Here is a 22,828-nt window from a genome sequence, read left to right as displayed (position 1 = left end):
AAAGAAATGCCAATCTCACTCTTGTTTTCTTTCGCTATAAACAAAATCTACTGTCAACAAAGCCTCCAAGACTTCAAAACAATTCGATGTAATTTTTTGCACTATACTTATTTATGAGAGTGAGGAAGACAAGCCTTACCCTAAGTTCTGCTGACATATACCATGCTTTCTCATGTGCGAGTCTTAAAATAGAGAACCATAGCATTACTGATCTCTAAATATTACAATCTACCCCAGATTAAGCTTCTTTATAAATTTATTGGTCATGTTCTAATACAACATCACTGTCACCAGCTGTTCAATTGTCTGACCAAGATAAACAAATACGAAGAAAAAATCTGACTATAGTTACAGCCTAGTAAAATGGATACAAGACTGGTAGATAAAATGAAGCACTCCCAAGAATTTGCAGCAAAAAAAGGTATTTCCACAAATTAGATGCTCTCTGACAATGGGATCTCAAAAAACTGTATCAAATTTAACCTCACTCCATGATTTCAAAGCCAGAAAGGGCAGGAACCCACAATATCTGATATAAACTATTTTTTTTTTTGTCTAAAAATATGAAAGATTGCATTAAGAATGTGCAGAAGCTTGATGGAGGCTTTCCTTCTCTGGGATACATTAGAAGAACAAAAATTATCTTGATTAGCCTTACCACTGGAAGGCACTGGTTACATTTATTTATTAAATAGGTTTCAAGGACCACTATCTGGCCTCAAGGCCAAGTGGCATGGAACAGCCCATATCTGTACCACTAAAGTCTTCTATCTTCCTAAACAGGTGGCTCTAACCAAACCGCTTGCTGGGAATGGTCCCAGGCTCATGTGAACTCCCAAACTGTGCCTGGGAATTGTATGAAAGAGTGCTAGCCAGCTGGGCCAATGCAAAGTGCAATTAACAGTATAAATAGTCACATTCCAATAGCTGGGAACGTTCCCAGATGTTATAATCTACCAGCACGAATGTACCTAAAGTGTCACAATATACTAAAGCTGTACCAATGTTTGTGCTGATCTGAAGAAAAAACACTATTTTACTTCAAATTTGTTCACAGAATTTTGACAGGGAAATTTCTGGCAGAAAATTTGCCGGATTATTTTATATCTGCGCATGACAACAGGGAATAAGCAAAATAAGAGTGTTTAAATAAAACAAACTGTGACATGAATTACATAGGTATTGAGCTCTCTTTCTTTTTTACTTCTGATTCTCCAAATAAAGGATAAAATTTGCACTGAGAGGTCTCTAGTGGCACAACTGTAACAATTTCAAGTGTAGCTGCTCTACTTGCCACCAAAGCAAAACAATATACCCTGAGACGACAAAGGAGACATTAAAGTGAAAAGATTTCTGCATGTGTGAATATGAGGTAGTATGGCAGCATCCAAAGACTTCTCTGAATTTATCTTCATTTGGGGGAAAGTTTTTGCAGCAGCGTATATTTGTTGGACACTGTTTCTTCTAAGAAAAATGCATTTTTTTTAAAAGAAGATATAGTAAGTCTTTGTACAAAATCATTGAGTTTGATAGTGTGCATCAAAGCAGTAGTCAACGATTCCAGAATTTACTTTTAAAATCAGGCAAGCATTGACATATTTTTATCTCAGGATTAAAAGCAAGAATCTCTTGAAACAAAAAACTATTTTTGATAAAAGATAAGTCCGACATGAACTAGAACTATATCAGCAGCATTACAGCAATGAATCCTAACCGCGCAGTCAACTCCACAAATTGCATTAATCTACATGACGTTAGCGAAGACCTCATTTTGTGTTACAACTAAGATACGTTATTAAGATAATCCATGAAAGTGTTTAAAGATTGGTTATGGGAAAATATGCTAAGTGAGCAAATGCTCGACAGTATTAGTGTTTACAGATTGCCAATTTATGCTATTAATTCTATCAACTGCTCTTCTGTATTGGTTACCTCCAAGTTTCTTGTAAAATCAGTTTCCTTAGCCCGAGCTGCTAATAAAGCCTGCTCTGCTCTGCACAGCTTCTGGGTGAGATCACTGGTATCATGTTCCAAGCGTTGTTTCACTGCCATTACCTGTAAGAATGTTGAAAATCAACATTGTATTCACAGGAATATATAACTTTTTTTTTTTTAAACACCCATTCTTGAACTCCAACATTGTATTACAAAATAAAACTACATTGTTTTATCCCACCGTGAACCTAAGGTTGCTTTACTATGGTTCAGAAAATAGCTGCTTGTTGCCTTTTCGCTCCTTTGCCTCTGACCAGAAAGATGGTATGTCTCTAAAATACATACAGTTCTAGACTGTCTGAAATTGCAGCTACATCACCACAATGATATCTGTAGGATACAAATGAGATTGGGAATGTAATAGCCTTTTTGCTAAGCTATGAGAATCAGAAAGTTAGGATCATAACTGTATTTATTGCTCCATTGACACAGATTTTATAAAAACTGAACAAGTTTTAGCTCTTTCAAAATAGTCCTATAATGCTCCAGATTAAAAAGGAAGGAAATGCCACTATCAGGTCAAAAAAGGAAGAAAAAAAGAGTCTGTTCTGAGGTCATTAGGTAATAAATTAGCTTTCTTGGAGGAAGAACTAAAAAGCACCTCTTTTTCTCTCTATGAAATCAATTTCTTCAGTAAGCATATACAAAAGAATGTGCATATAAAGAAACCTCCACTGAAAACATTTGACAGAATGTACTCCCATAGCTATATTTCCAAAAATAAAACAAGCCTGCAAGAAAGTTGTTGTCAGTTTTAGAAATGCTGTTTCAGTTCAGCCTGCCTGCTAATGGGGCTTCTCAATATAACTTTCAAAAACTTGTGGCCCTTTTTAGAAATTCAGTTAGCTCTGCTGCTTTATAGGGGCTCTCAAGGGTTTTTGAGGCTTTTAAACATTCTTCTTTTCTGGTCACCCACTCTTCAGGCTTGTGCTGCTTTCTAACTTCCTTAAAATTGTGGTTTTGTGACAACTAATGTGTTCTAATAGCTAGCTGCTGCCAAAGCTGTGGAAGACCTCCTTTGTACTGATGTTCCTCCTTACACAAGCCCCAACACTCATCTCATTTTGTGGAGAACCAGTTCAGGGAGTTAAACTGAGAGCAAACACTTGTGCCTGTGTACACATATGCTAATTTATATATATTTTTTCTTTGCTCTCTTAGCTCCTGTATCAGCTCTCTGCAGAGTCACATGAGGAGTAGCACTGCTAAAAAAGAAGTACCAGGAGTGCATGGCCAGGGTGTATGAAATGGGGCTGCTGTTTCAAGGGGCAACTACCTTTAGTTTAGCTCCATCATCAAACTGCACCTCTACACATTTTCTATATAAGGTGTCTCCCTCTTGTGTTCAGCCTCAGCTGCTCCTCTCTCACAGATTTATTTTAGCTGCACTGTTCAGCATTCACATCTCCTTCCCTGTGGGAAGTAGACTAGCCCCAAACTTTTAAGAGCCTGTAATTCACATTTAAATATATAGTATTTCAGTGAGAAATGGTAAATACAAAACAGCTAACACAAACTGTATAAAAGATTAATACAAGTCCCCACATTAATTTTTGCTTTGTGTGTAATTAAATTAAGGTAGTACTGCTGAGACAACTAAATACCAGCTCTAGTAGAAGATTTTAATATAAAAAAGCCTACTTTGTCAAATTCTGCCTGCAGAGCGTTGAAGTCATTTTTGGCTTGCTGTAGCTCCTGATTCAGTTTGCTTCTTATCTGGTTGCACTGCTGATCCAGTGTTTGTAAAGAACGTTGCTGACAAGAGAGTTCCTAGAAAACAGTTGTACAGTAGCAAAGAAATAAAACACATAACTGCAAGAAGTCTCTATTTTCGTTACTGGAGTGATAACAACTGATTTTCATAAGCAGATACTGCCTGCTCAGAGATACTTTCTTACACAGTGAACAATAGTTTAAAAACAACTTTGATGCATACTGCAAATGTCACATGGGCAAGAATGGCCCTAACCCGATTTATGTCATCTGCTTAAAATGTCATCTTATGTCATCTCCATTACAGCAACATTCCTATCACAGAAAGGAGAAAGAAAAAAAAAAGTCTAAAAGTAGTGAAAGTAATGGTATTAAAATTCTTCATCTTAAAGATAAGTTTCATATAAGAATTACATGACATACAAGTGGACAAATTCATCTCTGCTATTATTTATTTACCATACTATAGAGTTGATTTTTTTCCTAGGAAAATTAAAAAATAGTCTTAAAATAATATCTAGCATGGGACTGAGGAACAAGATAATCTTACAAGGGCAGTCATGAAAACTGCACAAAAAATAGCATTCCCAAAACAGACTTCCTGAAATCTATAGAAGGATAATATAGTTCGTGTGGATCTTATGACATGCCAAGTAGGCATCCATTAGGATAAACAGCTGTACTCGTCATTTCTCATGAGGACTGTTCCTATGTCTTTGGACCTTATAGTTGTGATTCAGCACAGATTTCAGAGGTTTATTAGGATGTAGAACAATAAGAGGCATGAGGGTAATAAAAAGTAGCAAAGGGAAAAAACAGGATATTTATCAGCAATAATAGCTACGCAAAAGTTGCAATATGCTCTACTAACAAATTCTAAGATCCTTGTGAAGGGAAAAGGCAATAAAGCTCTTGCGCTTCTCCTATTAGTTTTAGAGTATAGGCGTAGTTACTTCATACAGGCAAGCTGCTTCACTAAAAGGCACAGTACCATACTGTCAGCAGTCAAACAAAACAAAGCAAAAGGAAGAAAAAACCCAAACAAAAAACAAAACAAACAACAGAAAGGAAATGTTCACTGTGAAGGAACTAGAGCTGACATTTTCTGCAATGTGGCTCTGGCTCCCAGGTGCATGAACCCCCTGCACACAAGTCAAGTGTACTTTAGTCAGTCATATCTGTGAAACGATGCCAACACCCCTTACATTCTGCTCAAGAGCAAAAACAGCACAACAGGCCCAAGCACTTCCTACACCATTAAGACATTCAGTAAACAAACAGCTCTTGTTTATCAGGGAAGGTATGGATGAGTGTGAAACTGTCATAAACAGAAAACCCAGAAAGATCAATGCTAATATGTGTATGTGTGAGAGTGTATGTGTGTGTGTATATATATATATAAAAAAAATTAAAATCTAGCATTTTTCTACATAGAACCCAATATAGATAAGTCTGCAACTGCATTCCCACAAAAGAAGGCGACAGAAGCACTATACAATTTAGAAAGAAAAGATGTGACACCAGCTAGGTGTCACAGTAGTTGACACTAGTAACTAATGCTGAGTAAAGTATGTGTTAGTTCCAAAGAGCTCTTCTGCAAACCTCTGGTCAGGAGCATTTCCTGAGCTCATGCAAGGAGGCCCTTGGGACCCTAGTGCACTCCTTATTAATGAAATGATGAATTCAATGTCTTTAAGGCCCAAAGCACTCCAATAATTATTTCTAGAGCTGATGGACTGAAAAGACTCTGCTTTCTAAGCCCTATGTGTTACAGTATAAGAGAGAAACGGCAGAAAACCTTTCTTTCTTTCTTTAGATGAATGCTCAAAACAAACAGAAGAAGTGCTTCCTCTAGTTTTAGATGTCAAAAAATTAGTTATGCACATCTAAGCTAAAAGTGGAGGCTTCCTCCATTGCCAGTTCCGAAGTGAAGACCCACATCTAAGGTGTCTGGAATAACCTGCCTTCTGAAGGTGCCTCTATCTCTGCAGAGTAAAGTAGAGGTCTAAGTAACAGGCTTAGACTGACACCTAGATTTCAAATGTCTGAAGTAAGGTGACACAAATCTCACCTTTTCAATTTGAAGCTTGGATGGAAACATTGAAATAAAATTTGAGAGAGAACATTGGAAACTATGCCCTGATGCAAGCACAACTCTGAAATTAGCCTGTGTTACCATCTTGGAACAAGGCCCGGAGCTTCTCAGGCCTTCCTGAAAGTTCATGAAATGCATTCCTGGATCTTACCTGCCTTCTAGAAACAGAAATGTAATAAGGAACACACCAGCAAGGCTTTACAGGATGGAATTCAATAGGACCAGCACCAGTATCTAGATTTCACAGAAGGGAAGAATCCCTCCCTGAGGAAAACGCACTGATCAGAATTTCCACAGTATTACACAAATTTGGATGCCAGAATGTGTAAAACAGAGCCTTTAAATTGGACTTGACAGCCAAATATTATAAATAAATAAACGTTAAACAAACAACCCATGTGGAGGATGATGTGCTGCTTCTCTGAAACGATGTCTCAGAAATACCATATTCTTAAATGATCCCACTGAATAGAGTGCCAGTGCCCAAGCAGCATGCATCAGGCATAGCAGAGCCAGTATGGACTGGGTTTGTAAGGAGAAATCATAATAGAAGGTTCATAGGCCTTCCAACCCATCTTTTGATGAATACAATGACTGCTATATTTGAATCTTTCAACAGTGTTTTTTTCATGCTACAACTATTCAAATACAAAGATCAGTTCTTATTTACCACTTCTAGACAAGGTTCAGTATCTCTTTGAGATCCTGGGTTAGCAGCTAGACTAACAAACTGTGAAACCACGTTTTCCCTCAAGAGCATTGGTAGCAGCACTGTTCATTAGCCTCTCCAGCAGAATTCTGCTGCCAATTATTTAATCTTTCTGGATATACCTTGGAGAAAATGTTTCAGGTTAAACATTTGACACAACAGCAGTCTTCTTCAGGGCAATGCCCTTACCCAATCCCTAAAGCAAACTTAAAATGCCCATCTGAAATGGCACTATCACTTCCAAATTTATGTCTTGGATTTCCTAACACTGATTATGTTATTAAGCTTAAAAAGAAAAATACAAAAGAATTTAGACCTAATCCAAATCAGTGTTAATGCTAAACATAACTTCACTCCAGAAAAGTTCCTGGGATACTGCTACACTTTGTTTCTCTGCAAGAGCTGGCACAAAGGAAATGGAAGACACTTATGCTAATCCCATATTTTACCATCTTCTGAGCATGAACGAAAATTAGAATATTAGAATAATAGAGATATAATCCTAAAGACATTATTTTCTTGTGTGCGAGATGCATGAAAAATTAACTCAGATTCCACAGAAATAACTAAGTCAGTTATTAAGTTTGAACTCACATATACATAATTCTGTGAACAATGAAGCCTAGTTTCTCATGGATTTGTATCTCAGTTGGGTCTCTCCACATGTTCTCTATTGTCCAGTGAATACTAACATAATTCTGCATCTCTCCAACAGCCTCTCCCCTCTATTGGGATGTTTGTTTTCAGTTTTTCAATTACCATTGCAACTTCTACCTCTCTATCAAATGTGATTGCAATTAACTGAAAAGCAGATACACAAACTAAGCCATGTGATTTCATCTCCTTAGGAAGTCAAAATTAAAAAGTTCTTCTTGCCTCACCTGTTGGTATTCCTTTTCCTTTGCCCTTATTTTCTGTTCTAAAGACTGACGAGCACTCTCAGAATTTTGTCTTTGGCAATTCAGTTCTTCTGACAATCTTTTCACCTTCTGTTCCATCATTTGGACCTATAATAATTTAGTTATCAATTACAAGTGTTAAAAATGCAAGTGACATTTTATTTAAATTTATAAAAAGACTGATTTCACCGACTACAATTGTTCTAACATTCATGTAACCTACAGTGTAACTTTAGCCATATAAATTCTTAGCAATTCAAAGTACTAAATTCATACTTGCTTATGTTAGTGATAATACATATTTATATAAAGAGAGAATATATATACTTATATGTATATAGTTAGGTGTGTGTATACACACACGTGTGTATACACACATACACACAAAAAAACATCTTCAGAAAATCAGTGTCTTTGACAGTCTACAGAAATGTACTGTATCTGACACTAAAAAAAGATTATATTTTCAGTCCCTTAGGTTGCTATGAACTAAAGAATGACTACTAACTGCTAAACTACATGTTTAGACTGAAAATAACTGGATATTCCACTGAATTTCAGAGTGATTCAGCACATTGATTTGAATTGGAAAAAAGAGGCAACTATCTCAGTCTACTTCAACAACAACACAAGTGTGTTTTTCACAATTTAAAGTTTAATTTAAAAAAAAAACCAGTAACCTGTGTTCTAGGTTAACCTCCACATTAAAAGTATGTCAGCTTGTTATCTAATTCAGTTTATTATGTTAATATTACATTACCTAAGAGAGTGAAGCAATGTCCACTTAACTCCTTGAACACAAAACCACATTTTTATTCCAAAAACAATCTGTTAATGCAAAATATGTACAATATTTTTTTTTTCCCCCAGGTGGTAAGGAAAACGGCAACAAGGGCTGTTTAATGAGTTAGTGAAACAATAGTCCATCTGTGTAATAAGAAAATAAGAAGCAGGTAGTAGTATTGGGATGTCTGGTTATTAGGCACAGACTGCAGGGGTTGTGAGCTCCTCTAAGATCACATGGAAACTTGCCTGCAGAAGGGCTGAAGACCTCACAAGATGTGAAAATACTTGATACCACAGAGAAGGTGCAGTAGTCAAGCTCTATGAATAGTACCAGTGACAGAGAAGTGCACAAAAGGTGTGCCAAAATTAAATTCAGGCTATGAGGCAGGAAACCAAAGTCCACAATCTCAATGCAGTTCTACATCCAAAGCCCGGGAGGGAGGCAGAGATCCAATTTCAGTGTGAGAAAGACAAAACAGAACAGAAAGGAGCAGCCTTCAGATGGCAGGACCAAAGGAACCTTCCAGGACAAGATGCTGCGCTGCACCTTCAGGATGGCCTGCGCCTCAATTCAAATGGGGCCAGTCAGTCCTACTCCTCGTCCTTCCCCAGGCATGTTCCTAGCTATACAACCTTGCTCCTTCGCTTGTGCTGGATTTAATGCCCCTTTGATTCCTTAGTAAAAAAATTCAGCTCTCTTAAACACATAGAAAATTAACAAGGCAAAATTAAATACGTAATATCCTAATCGTTTAGGAAGTTGAATCAGGTCATTTGGGGAATCAAATAAATTAAAAGATCGACCTCTTCAGAGGAATTGAGCTGTTAGGTTGGGACAGCTGTCTTGCCACAAACTCACCATGATGACAGTGCCTTTACGTAGTCAATGGACTGTGTCAAGAATATGATTTTACCTCACCCCCAGCCAAGACTTCCCCTAAACCAGTTCCTCGCAGAGACAGCAACAGACGAATGTTGCCATCTCTCTCGAAAGGCAGACTGATTAACCCTCAATATGCAAAGGTTTATTTTTTAAGGACCAATATAGGAGTTGTGGGAAACAGCAGTTTTCCAATATACTTCGGTAGCATGTAGAAACTTACTAACAAAGATGGATAACACTTATTATTCAGGCTACAAGAAAATACACACAGAAAGTCTTTTTTCCTATCCTGTAGATGAATCAAAGTAGTAGGAAAAAAAGTAAAAAGATAAATGTAAATATGAAGATTCAAGGAATTATGATGTCTGTGCACTACTTTCAAGTTTGTCAAACGCTGTGAAAAAGGACTTTAGGAAGGTAATGCAACTTGATTAATCAAGAAAAAGAGAAAACGTCTTTCTTGTTATTTTCTGCAGTTTGAATTAAGTTATTTTAAACACTGGCATGTTTTTCTTCTTCACATGATTATGAGCAAAAATCTGAAGCATTTCACATTTTTATATGTATGTATTTAAATACACTCTGTAAATTCTTGACTAAGCAAATTGTACTATCCTATTGGTTTTTTACTACAAATCCAAACTCCTTAGGATTAGGTCGTGAAATCCCATTTAGAAACTACATACATTCTCAACCTTGCATGACATTTTACCTAGATTTTATTTTACACCAGTAATTAACTATCCAAAGATTATGCCCCCACAACATCCTGTAGTATAAGCAACAGATACTGATTTTCAGATAAAGTTGCATAACGGAGTCTATTTAAGGTCACAAATTGCCACCAGATGTCATTGTTGCTCTATGCAACTTGATCAGAAAATATTTTTCAGAATTGCAGTCAATCTTGCCTGAGGATGAAAAATATTTCTTCAGGTGGTATAAGAATCTTCCAGAAAATGGGCGACTGCTTACAAGTATTTACATTTTTACAGGTAATATATAATCAAACTAACATGTACTTCTCAAAAGTCGATCCTCAGCAGATGCTCAAGAAACTTATCTGAGAACCTTGGTTCTTACTAAAGTGGCTGAAAACTGACACACATTAATACTGGGAATGAATTGTAAGGACAGTCAGAAGATATGTGATGCAACATTTTACCTGTGTGGTAGCTCGATCAAGTTGTGTTCTCATTTGAGTCAGTTTATCTCTGGTTTTGTTCAGAACTTTATCCTTCTCTGTTAATTCCAACTTCATTCTGTCCAGCTCCAGTTCAGTCTCTTGATGTTTATTCATATGGGATGTCTTCACTTTTTCTTGAGCTTGCAGTTGTTGTTCTAGGTCTTTAACAGTGGAATTTAACTCTGAATTTAAAAGCAATAAAGATTAAGGATACTTTCTGCTTTGAAAGGTATGTCTTGCAGGTACTCAAATTTCTAAGTGTCTACACCTTCTAAAATATTTAGTATGTGATAACAACTCAAGCTCCTGACACAGGCAGACACCCTGTAAAATGTTCAGCAAGCTAAAACAAAAGTTTCAACTCTCTTCTACTACTACATCAATGACTAAAACTAACAAGACCGAAAGGTAGTTGACTCAATCAATAATTTCCACAGCAAAATGCTAGGTCAGGCACAAATGCTGCAAAGGCAAAGACAATTTGTTCCTCGCTGGTTTGTTTTTGTTTGTTTATTTTTGTTGTTGTTTTTAAACACAGAGGAACATGTCACTTGACATATCTATTTTAATTTTTTTATTTTTAAAAGGAAAGATATCCACTACAAACATTGTTTGGGGCAACAGTAAGCCTCTGCTTCCAAGAGGCTTTTCAGCACCTGTAAATACAGTATTTCATATTTTAATTTTTTTCCTGTCCCAAAGCAGCATACATATAAAGCAAAACCAAGTGATCTGGTCACAATATACATCAATAAGAGTTTACCTTCCAAAATCACAACATAATTTTACTGTAGAAAACATCAGTCAACTACAGGGAGTGTTATCCAGAATTATTATCTGGTAATTCTTTTTGTTAAAAAAAACCTGTCTTCCTGATGCTAAACTTATATGGCTTCCAAGTTGAAAATGCCACCTAGATTGAAGTTTTACATGTAGGTATTTGAATAAACAGTTTGGAGAGTACAGGAACTTGTAAAACAGTCCTACAAGAAACAGTTAGTGGAAAAGCTGGTCCAAATAGTAGGCCTACGTAAATGTTCACCAAATCCACAATAAACCAACTATTTGCTCTCTTCCGACTATCAGATGTCAGGAATAAGTATTTCTTCATGTCAATATGTGCAATACAAAATCATATCTTGCTTTTTCATTGTACTTTTTGCACCATACTTCATTGCTTCCAGTAACATCCATTATGGACCAACTCAGTTACACATTAAGCATGTTCAATCAATGAATTTTTAACACAGGTATTGCTCAGCTATAAATCTCAAGAGTCATACAAAATTAAGGAAGCAATATAATTGAACTTAACAGTGAGATGTAATGCAATCCTGAAGAGTTTTCTAACTCTGTTTTAAGAGAATTATTCCATGAGCAATGGAATTATTGGAGAAGGCCATTTTCCTTTTATATGATGTCCCCTACCTACCCCAAAAATACAACATCCTCCCTTCTAACTCTCACACCCCTTATGTAAAAGATACCACAGCTTGTGGATAATCCCAATGTACTGGCCGATCATTGAAAACACACACACCAGCAGCCAACTGGGCTAGCTGCCAAAGGCAACAACAGGTATCTTTCTCTTTTCCTAGCTCAAGCATTATTTTCAATACCTCTTTACTATCCACACACCAGCTTTCATGAAACCATATAGGATACTGCCTCTGGGTTTTAAAGAAATACATCAGATACCTTGGTTCTGTGCTCTTAGCTGGATCACGAGTGAAGAATTACAATTCTCAGCAAAGCTGTTGTTGAACTCATTCTTCTCTGATATTATACTAGAATTTGTTTCTTTTTCCCATGGAAAAGAGGATGTTGTAGAACTTCCCCTTGCAGGTGTTTCTTGATTTCTAGATGGTATCTTTCCATGTTGCCATGAAAACACAGATGAGGAAGCCTGATGACGAGCAATCTCCCTGTGACTCAAAGAGCTTGGAGGATGAGGCCGATTTATTTTCTGTGTTCAAGAAAAAAAGGATCTACCTTTACACATCTCCGTATCCAACATATAACAAAATAATTAATTTATTAAAAAGTAGATAATAGGTCGTGGTCATTTCACATTTTAATAACATCACATCATCCACCAGTATAAACTACTGATTCATATAATTATTTTTTATACTATATAAATTAAATAACTTTAGCCCAAGTATCCAAAAATAGCTGATGCTTATAAACACAAACCGGAATCTCAAAAAAAGTAGTTCGATCTGTGTATCTTTATAAGTAACATACCCAGATTTTTGTCTTTTTCAAGAGAGATCTCATCATTTACCTCCTACAGTTTCCAAAGTTGAAGCCTACATTTTTACAGGCAAGTACTGACATAAGTAAGCTGCAAGAAATATAGAAATCTAGACTAACATATCTGATATCTGACCTCCATTTAGTTCGTCTGGACAAACACAGGTAAATTCAGAATTATTTATTTAAACTTATACACACAGAATACTCCAAAATTGCAATAATAAACTATGCCAAGTACCAGCTTTCAACCTCTTCCTACAGAAAAATTAAACAGAGCCAAAATACTAGGTGGTTTTTTTTCTCCTTCTTAAGTGAAAAAAAACCCCTCAAATAGTAAAGCCCCTATTGTATTTTTTAACTGGATTTTCAAATGCCTCTCATTTGATTTTTTTTTTTTTTTAAATTAAAGCCCTAAACCAGGTAATACCCAGTATGACTTCTCAGTCCAACCAGAGAATATGTTATTACGTAGGAATAGCTATGCTAAAACCAGAAATCTATCTATCCAGAATGCTGTGTCCAATCCTGTAAAGTAACTTGTTTATAGATAAAGAGAATAAAAACCTAACCATGCATATAGTAATCATTCCCCTTATATGCCATTTAAATTTACAGAGTTTCTGAGACAAAAGTTTGAATGCAGGAGATTAAGGGGAATTAATAAATGTTTTTACTGAAATACTGTACATGTACTCTCTCTTCTGGATCTGTTTGCATTTTGGCCTTTTTACAATATTCTGTGACAAAGAGTTCTGCCATTTAACACCGTGCAGTGTAATAAAATAGTTTTTGTTCTGAGTCTGCAGAGCTGGTACTGCCATTATGCCTTATAAAAAGCAGGAAAATGACCACTCCCTGTTTCCTCTCTTGATCCTCCCTCATCTTTGTACCATCCACTTCTGCCATATCTGTTTGGAGATGAGATGAACAGAATTTGAAAGGAATATTCAAGATGTGAGAGCCATTTGGCTACACATGAGCAAAGAATATTTTCTCATTAGTTCTTAATTCTTTTCCTAAAAAATTCTTTTTCATCATTGAAAACTGCAATATTGTGTTCAGCAGAGAACTAGCCACAATAATTACTGAATTGCTTCCTGGAATAATTTCATTAAATTTGGAGCCTGAATGTACTGGGTATGCATTGTTCAGATTATGTTTTCCAGATGCATTACTTGACTTTTTTTTTAATGCTGAATTTTACTTACCATCTTAATTACTGCAATTATTTAATATTAAAAAAAATACCGTGTTGTCTTCAACCATATTATTCAACTCTTTTTCAGATCACTAATGAATATGCTGAATAGCACAGTTCTCTTTACCAATCCTTTTCAGGCTCCACTCTTGATCATTCCCCAGCTGCAAAAACTCACCATTTATTGCCACTGCCCTCAATCTTTACCTTTAAATTCCGAAGAAGAACTCCCCCTTATCAAAATTGTTTCGTTTTTTCAGTGTTTTGTGGATATCCAATGACATTATACCGAGTCACACTTAATTCACACATTCTCTGATTTATTCTTAAAAAAACCAAAAACTCTGAAAATATGTAAGGTACGATTTCCCTTTACAAATAAATGGTTGATCTTTTTTCCATACACCATACCTACATATGCATCAATAAACGTATTGCTTTAAGTTTCTTACAGTTTGCCCTGAACAAAAAGTTGGCCTGACTAAACTACGTTTCCAGGAATCAGCACTGTAAGCTTTTTTTAAAAAATGGTATCATCCTTGTCACCTTCCAGTGTCAAGAGAAGAATGACACTAGTCACACATCATAGCGATTCAGCAGTCCCACACTGCAGTGCCCTATCAATTAATGGGTAAATATTATCTGTATCTGGTAATCTTTTTTTCTATTACTATTAACTTTATCAATCTATTTTAAGACTACTTCTGACGTTTCAATTTGAGGCTATGCCACAGATTCAACCCCAATAAAGAAAGGCTCCGATATAGAAAACTTTTTAAGCCTTTAGATAGTAAATACGAAATAAAAAATGATGTCAGCTTTCTGCAATGGCCCTTTTTTCTGGCCTTGGAGGGCTTTCACATCTTAATCATCTATTGGCCTCAGAGATTCCCTAATACAGTTCCTACTACTTATGTGTTTGAAAAATTTACTAGTTTTTATTTGCTAGGCGAGTTATTTCTCATAATCTTTTCAAGGTTATTTTATTATTCTATCATATTTAACTTGGCAAAAGTGACGCTGTTTTCTCTTGTCCTTGCTTGCACGAGACTTTCAGTTTATGAAGGATGTGTTCTCATTTTTAATGTCCTTCTTTGCTTTACTATTCAATTATGCTGGTTTTTCTGGATTCTCCAAGATTACTTCTGAAGCGCAGTACGCACAGATTATTTTTTTTTTTAATTGTACTTTAAGGGATATAAAATATATTTCACTAGTTTTCCACTCCATTTTCCAAGTTCACTCAGTAGTTACTTTCTTAGGTATCACACATACCATTCTCAAGAGATACTTACTTTAACCTGGATGGTTCTCAGTTCTAATTCTAGCTTTTTTCTTTCTTGTACTTCTTTCTTGTATTTTTCTTCTAGTTCTTCAAACTTAGCATCTACAAAGACATGATGAATACTTCTTTATAACATAACTTAGTACATAGGTATCTTTTCCAGCCTGTTGCTATCACAGAAATGATAAAAATGAACAGCTATCAGAAGTGTCAGACCATGGGGAAGAAACAATTGTATATACAATACATGCAGTAATTTAGGACCTCAAAAGTACACTGGTGGGATATCTGGAACTTGACATTAGAATGAAAACACAACTGTTAAAAGTAAGGATCCAATGCCAGAATTTTATTATTTTAATCTCTGTCTCAAATGTATTGTGTGTATATATATTATATATATGCATGTTAAAAAAAATATATATAACATAGATGTGTTACATTATATAGGAATTGGGCAAAGAATTTATTTAGGATTCTTCCGCTGAAATTTAAGACGAGCATATTAGTCCAAAACAAAAGTCTTACTTCCCTTTTCTTGAATTTGTATATAATTCTACAACTCTCAGGAAAATTCTAGAACTAGAATGCTTTGTAGCATTCTAGGGAACAGTTGAGGGAGGTGATTGTCCCACTTTACACTGGTGCAGCCCCACCTTCAGGACTGTGTGCAGTTTTGGGTGCATCAATATAAGAAGAACATCAAACTATTAGGTTGTGTCCAGAGGAGGGCGACCAAGATGGTGAAAGGTCTCAAGGACAAGACTTACAAGGAGTAGCTGAGGTCACCTGGTTTGTTCAGCTTGGAGAAGAGAAGGCTGAAGGGTGACCTCATCACAGGCTACAACTTCCTCAAGGGGGGGCAGCGGAGTGGGAGGTGCTGATCTCCTCTCTCTGGTGACCAGCGATGGGCCACGAGGAAATGGAATGAAGCTGCATCAGCAGAAGTTCAGATTGGACATGGGGAAAAGGTTCTTCACTGAGAGGGTGGTCGGTCACTGGAACAGGCTCCCCAAGGAAGTGGTCACGGCACCAAGCCTGTCAGAGTTCAAGGCGTGTCTGGATGATGCTCTTAGTCACATGATTTAGGTTTAAGTAGTCCTGCGCGGAGCAGGGAGTTGGACTGAATGATCCTCATGGGTCCCTTCCAACTTGAGATATCCTATGATTCTATGATCTTAAAGAATTTAAGACTCCCGCTTTCAAAGGAAAAAACCTCCCCAGCAATACCATTTTAAATACAGTTATTTAAACCATTTTAATCTAATCCCCATTTCAGGAGTGCCATGCTTAGTGGAATGCTTGATATTGCCACTACCGTACCCTTTTTCAGATATGTATAAAGAACAGGAGTGGAAGAAAGTATCTCAGATTTCCCATTGGAGTAAGATTGAGATGCCAAACTCAGTTTCTCCAGTTCTCCAGTTAAGGAAACTTAACTCCAGAACAGTTCTCCAGTTAAGGAAACTTCCTTTCACTTTTCCAGTTCATTCAACTATTTTAAATCTATTTGATGTCACTAATTTGAAGATAGAAGTGATGCTCTGAAATTGATACAGTGCATAAATTGTGCAGATTATCATGCACAATAATAGTCTAAAAAAATGATTTTCTAAAGAAATAACACATGACTGTTGACTGAACTTCAGTTAAAGTACCTGTGGCACATGAAAGAAGTAGTTTATTCTTCACTACATGAAGGGAAGAGCTGACACTAGGAACAGGAATTCAGAAAATTGCTACAGTCTGTTGATGGATATTCCTATTACTATTCCATGTCCATCAATGCAGTGCTGACAAGATGTAATACTTGCAGTAAGTGTCCAATCTGCACTAATAATTTTTAAACTTGGAACCTATGGTACTGTGAATTAGACACGCTCATAATAAGCTATATAATAGGGACCAGGCAACTCAGTACAAGTGTAATGTTCAAAATACTACTCCATCTTCCAAGAAAACTGACAGTTAACTTATCTGTGCTAGACAAAGAAAAAAATAATTTACCATTATGACTTTGAACTGGTGTTAAAGGAGCAGTAAAACTTTTCTGTGGAGTGCCACTGAATGATAAGTCTCCTGCAATCGATGTTTGCTGACTTCTCTCAAGCTCACATTTGTATCTGTTTAGGAAAGAAGCAGCAGCAGAAATTAATAATGGAAACTAAAAGGTTAATTATCTATTTTTAAGATGATTATAAGAACTTAGTTTAAAGATAAAGTCAAGATACATCCACTGAAAATTTTTAGGTACTGTAACACAGAAATATGAAGAATATATTTTATTTAGAGTTTCATATTTAATCAATTACATAGGAGTCAAAGCTAAAAAAAACCACAAACTAACAAACTCAAAACAGATGAAAGTCAGTTAGAACTGCTTAGGATCTCACTGTATGAAGCTGTAGTCCAGCTAAACACACCCAAATCACTGTAAACACTGGAAAAATAAAACTCTTACTCTTCAGGAAGCATCTTTATGGTAGGAAACATACTACTTTTATTCTGTGTTCTGATACTGCGCACTTTGAGAAACCTACGCATACCTCATGAAAATGGAAAGGAATACCCTCCACCCAACAGTGTACTTTTCACATGTACCATTTACACTGCTACCCAAAACACCACAGCAGACCACCCATTCCAGTGACTTTTGTGAGCGTGAAGAGTTACAAGCTCATCCAATGAAACCAGATAACTAGTTTGGAGGTTACACAGCAACTTTTGTCCTGCCCAGCAAGCAGAGGTCGATAAGACAATGGTTCCAGGCTACAGCCCATCACACTAGTGACTCCATAACTTACTTGCCTTTCCCTTTCCCCCTCCCTTTTACAGCACAACACCACGAACACCTCTCCCAGTGGGCTGTCAGTTGCTATGAAGTGGTAAATGATCAGTTATCAGCATAAAACAAAACAGAACCAAATACAAAACCGAAACCAATTGCCAAGATCAAGCTACATGTAGTAACTGATGATCTTTTGTAGTGGATAGCTATGCAAAGTAATATAATGGGAAGGAGGGAATTCAGTAAACTGGACTTAATTTGGAATCGGAATGGATAAATGGGACACACACCCTTAGCCTGCAACCTCTCTGGCCCAACATTTGACAGCAGATACAGAAAACATGAGTGTGGGTCTATCAACCCTGTTGAATCTCACTAGATTCTTCTTTGACAGATCTCGGCAACTCCTTACACAAAGCTGGTGTTTCTACATGCCATAAATTGTTTTGTTGAAATTTAGAATCTTCTTACAGCAGTCAAATACTTTAACTATCTTTAGTTTTCCCAAGGTGGGGTGGTGGGGTGGGGTGTGGGAGTGGGCACAAACGCTGAAACAGAAAGACCAGCACAGCTTCCCATTTATTTGCTTCTATTAGGGCACGTATAAGGCGTACCATCCAAAAGTTAAAGGAAGCAGACATACTTCAGGCTATGGAAATAAAAAACACAACACACACAATAACCCACAAACCAAAACCAAACTATTAAGAAACCTGGTATCACAGACTCACTCCTTTCTGTGACAGTAATTCTGCATTACTAGTACTAGCACAACAGTTTATTGCATAGGCAGGATTCTCAGCCTTACTGACGCACACAAAGTTTCAGAAATACTTTTATTCAAGAATGGAGGGTGCCTCTAGTATGAGAGCAAGTCTAATAGATGACCACATTCACTTTGCTATGGGCAACTGTTCCATTTGTGTAGCATCCTCAGATGAAGGATTTTAGATGTGCCTGCATTACAGAAGATTCTTTTATTGCATGAATTGCATTCCACCTCTACAGACAGTACATACACACTGTCTCAGTAACAGTGTTTACAAGTTGAGGTGTTATGAATTAGGCACTTCTTTATTAAAGCAACTGTATTCAGTGATTCAGTCACAGCACCATTGCTTGCTTTTCTTCTAGCAGTCATATTTTATTGGTAGACTTGATCTTACAGACTGAATTGTCCATGTACTTTCCTTGCAACTCCAAGCTCTTTGCAGGTTACTTTTGCCAAGTAACTCAGTTGTGCTAGCTTTTTTTGCTTTGGTTTGGGTTTTTTTGTTTTGTTTAAAATCACAGAATGAATGACTCCATTTTCACATGACACTGCAGAATTCCCCCAAATTAAACAGGAACTATAAGTGCTAACGGCTTCAAGTGGCACACAGATTTATGTAGAAGTATATGCATGTCTGCATGTAAAAACAGGCCGATGTTTTGAGATTTTGGTCACAAAATCTGAATTAACTATGAGATGAAGAGAAACTAGAAGACCATGAAGGACACATTAAATAAGCAAAACATGAGAAAATAATCATTGTACATAGGTTAGAGACATACAGCAAGTCCTCACCTTTTCAGTTCTTGTTCTAGCCTTTCGATGTCTTTCTTGCTGGAATTCAGCTGCCCTGACTGAATGTTGACTTGAGATTCTTTTACTTGAAGATCATGTGAAATTTTCTGCTTTGCTTTCTCAAGACTATCACACAATTCCATCAAGCTCTGGTTCTCTCTTTTTAGTGTTGCAGCTTCATTTTTTTCATTTTCAACCTAGTTGGAATATAGATCATTTCAAAAATGTCTCAAGTCCTCTCTATGCTTCTGTGCAATTATTATTTTAATAACACAAAATTTACTTCTTCCTAGCATTTAAAAGTCCTGACAGGACTGAAAGCCTCAGATATACACATTGTTTAAATATTCTCGGGTGTGAACAAAACCACACTTCCTAAAATTCAACTCAGTGACATTAACAATTTCTGTTCGTTGACTAGACGCAAGCTCATCAAAAAACTCCTCAATCCTTAAATACTAATAATCCACACTATCCACATTCTTCACTGATCATCTCGCTTCTCTTTCCAGCCTATCAACTTTAGCGACCAGAATACCTTGACTCACTAAACAAAGAATGCACGATGATTATGAAAAGTCACAGCTTTGAAATTGGAAATAGAGCCTGGCAGTAGAGATGTCCCTCTCCTCCCCTCCAACTTCTGAGGGGCAGGCTAAAGTCAGACTACATCTTTGCACAATGTTATTCTTTTGACTAGAAAGTAGTGTGTATTAGCTGCTGCTTCCGAGATTTTTAAAGAACACCTATTCAAGTGCACCCCTTCTTTTTGTTTGGGGAGCGCAGCAGTTCCTCTGGACGGTTGAAATGTTGAAATAAGTACCCGCAAACTCACAGAAAGAAACTCAAAGAAAACTACTGGGCTTAAGTTTTGCTAGAAAGTTGTAGCAGCCTAAAGGGAATAAAAGGCAACCTTTGTAATTTGCCTCTGAGCTGTATTCAAACATTACAAAACAAAATTCAACCAAATGGGTCACTTCTGATCTGAAGCATGGCAGCACCCTGACCAAGAGGCTCTCTGGTTTCCTGACTAGAGGGCTGACAGGGTAGAGTCAGATGAGGTGTAAAATTACAGCCCTAAAAAAGAAAAAGAAAACCAAATCCCAAAATACAGTACCTACAAGGAAAAAAAATGGAGAATTACATAAACTAGGTAAAAAATCATAGGTATCTGCAGACAAGGTGAAACAGTAAGAGGCTGTCAACTCTGCAGTTCTGTTATATAAAACACGCCTAGTCATTCTCAAGATTTTCAACAGACATAACAATAAAGTAATTTCTTTTCCTAATCATAAAGAGAGGTAGGAAAGCCTCAATGTAAACATAAACACCTAGAGATGGACAATCATGCCAAACACAGATAGGACGTAGGAATCCTATTAACAGTCAATGAGAACTAAACAGAAGGGAGAATGTGATGAATATGAAGTAAGATGAAGATAAGCAGTTTATATTTCTATGCTACCTTTCCGGTCAGTCAGTGGGAAGAAGTAAAACATTAACCCCCTAACAACAACCAGATAATAAATTTTTATAACTGCGTTTGGCATGGAAAATGGCATTTTAGGGGAATTACCGCAGTACCTATGTTACCTTCTGTTTCTGTTTTTGCAAAGCTGCCTCCAACGACTCTAACTGGAATTGTCTTTGCTGACGCTCCTTTTTAAGCTTGTCTACTTGACTTTCCAGCTCATGAATCTTCTGAAGGACTTTGGGGGAGAGGCCTTCTTTCCATTCCTCCACAGCCCAGCTCATAGTGACAGGATTCTTGTTTAATACAAAATGGATAGTACTACACCTGAAACAAAAAGACAACTACAATTAGACCTTGAAAGAGGTTAAATAAGCCTCCCTTTTAAATCAATTCCATTTTCAAGCTTAGCAGCGATTAGAATACAGTATTTCACAACTGTGCAGTCTTCCTGATCTAAACACCAAGCAGCAACTTTTAATATTAGGTCCTATTTTGACACGCTTCTGTCCATTTAAGATGAGATTTTAAAACCTCACGTTAATCAATCTCCTAACAACAACAGGGTTTATATTCTTATAATTGCATTTGACTATTGTATTTCAGAAAGTTTCTCTCCACGTCTTATTTTGATGTTCACATTGCAGAAAGTCATTAGCACTTACGACTGCATTGTACTTCGGTGGTGTTTAACCTGAAAGCCTTGCGAAAACCCATGGCTTTGTTTTAGGTGGCAGCTACGCTGCTTTCTTTACAGAAGTTTTTCAAACTAACACTGCTGAGCTCGGGGCACTGAGACTGCTCTCTACTGGCAGAAACAGCTGTACGACCCTTAGTCCTTAAATACAAGTTTGACACACTCATACCATTTTATTTTTTTGTTGTTGTAATGATCCCGCCTTTACAGCATCTGGCATGGGCTTACTTTTTCGAGGCACCAGCACAGCTCAGAGATTATTTGCGAGAGAAAAATTCCCTCAAAATAACTAAAACTAGAGGTCAATGACGGACGGACAGAGCCCACCCAGGACTGGGGGGCTCGGGGTGTCACGAACCTCACTGGGCTTGACCCTCGGCTCAGGGAGCGGCTCCCCGGCATTGCCGCCTGACGGACGGCAGCACGCCGTCCCCTCACGGGGACACACCGCGCCGAAGGCAGGCACCGCAGGCACCCCCGCCCGAGGGGAAAACCGGGGGCCGTGCCCTGCTAACGGCGCTTACCCGCTCTATTAAGGCGTCGTCGGACGGCACTGCGAGCGCGCCGGCCCACCCTGGGTTGCCTGATGCCCCCGCAGAGGCGGACAGCCGCCCCGAGCCCCCGCCCGACCTTCACTCACTGTTAAACGCCGACGGGGGCCCAGCGGCAGTCACCCAAACCCCGGCTGCTGGCTGTCAGTCAGTCAGGCTCCCTCGGCTCCGGCTCCCACTGACCCTCACCGCCGGTGGCGACCAGCGGAGCGCGGCCGCACGCCGCGCCAGGACGCGCTCCCCGCCGCAATTCAAAGCTGCCGCTGACCCGGCGGCCGTTTGTGCACGCTCAAGCAATGGCACTCCCGAGCGCGCTCATTGGTCCCGCCGCGACGCCGCTCGCCATGCGGACCTCGCCTCGTTAGCAATGAGGGCGCAGCGCCGGGTCGCAGGCCCTCGTGATTGGCTGGTTCGGAAGCATTCAAACTCCATTGGAGGTGGCAGCGCTTGGGCGAGGCGGAGGCGGCTCGTGATTGGCCTCGGAGGCCGTTGCCCACAACCGGGCGGGGCGACCCGGCGTGAGGGAGCCCCGACCGCCGCCCCGGGCACCGCCGCAGGGGGGCGAAACCGCGTGATCGACGTCCTCCCGCAAAGCCAAATCACCGGGAGAGCCCCGCGGTACGGCCCGGCGGGGCGGGGAGGAAAGGGCTGTGAGGAAAGCGCAGCCGGAGGGGCAGCAGGTGTCGGAGAGGGGGTGGGGGTGTAAGGACAGCGTCAGACCTTTTATTCAAAATCCCTTTCCCGAT

General features: G+C 38.2%; 1 protein-coding gene across 1 annotated transcript in view; it reads right to left on the bottom strand.

Moving 5' to 3' along the window:
• The window catches only part of CENPF (centromere protein F), a 43,679-nt gene extending 21,441 nt beyond the window's left edge, over positions 1 to 22,238 (bottom strand). The window contains exons 1-10 of the mRNA XM_075147079.1: positions 22,172 to 22,238; positions 20,957 to 21,161; positions 19,364 to 19,560; positions 17,016 to 17,131; positions 15,019 to 15,110; positions 11,965 to 12,232; positions 10,246 to 10,448; positions 7,394 to 7,519; positions 3,637 to 3,765; positions 1,933 to 2,055 (exon numbers count right to left, since the gene is read on the bottom strand). Coding sequence (XP_075003180.1) covers positions 1,933 to 2,055; positions 3,637 to 3,765; positions 7,394 to 7,519; positions 10,246 to 10,448; positions 11,965 to 12,232; positions 15,019 to 15,110; positions 17,016 to 17,131; positions 19,364 to 19,560; positions 20,957 to 21,118 — 1,416 coding nt within the window. The 5' untranslated portion in view covers positions 21,119 to 21,161; positions 22,172 to 22,238. The remainder of the gene's footprint in view (positions 1 to 1,932; positions 2,056 to 3,636; positions 3,766 to 7,393; positions 7,520 to 10,245; positions 10,449 to 11,964; positions 12,233 to 15,018; positions 15,111 to 17,015; positions 17,132 to 19,363; positions 19,561 to 20,956; positions 21,162 to 22,171) is intronic.
• Between the last annotated feature and the right edge of the window lie 590 nt (positions 22,239 to 22,828).

This window comes from Calonectris borealis, chromosome 3 (assembly GCF_964195595.1).
Source record: "Calonectris borealis chromosome 3, bCalBor7.hap1.2, whole genome shotgun sequence".
Taxonomy (NCBI): Eukaryota; Metazoa; Chordata; class Aves; order Procellariiformes; family Procellariidae; genus Calonectris; species Calonectris borealis.
Note: the sequence above shows the minus strand (reverse complement) of the source record. Positions and strands in the feature narration are given on the sequence as shown.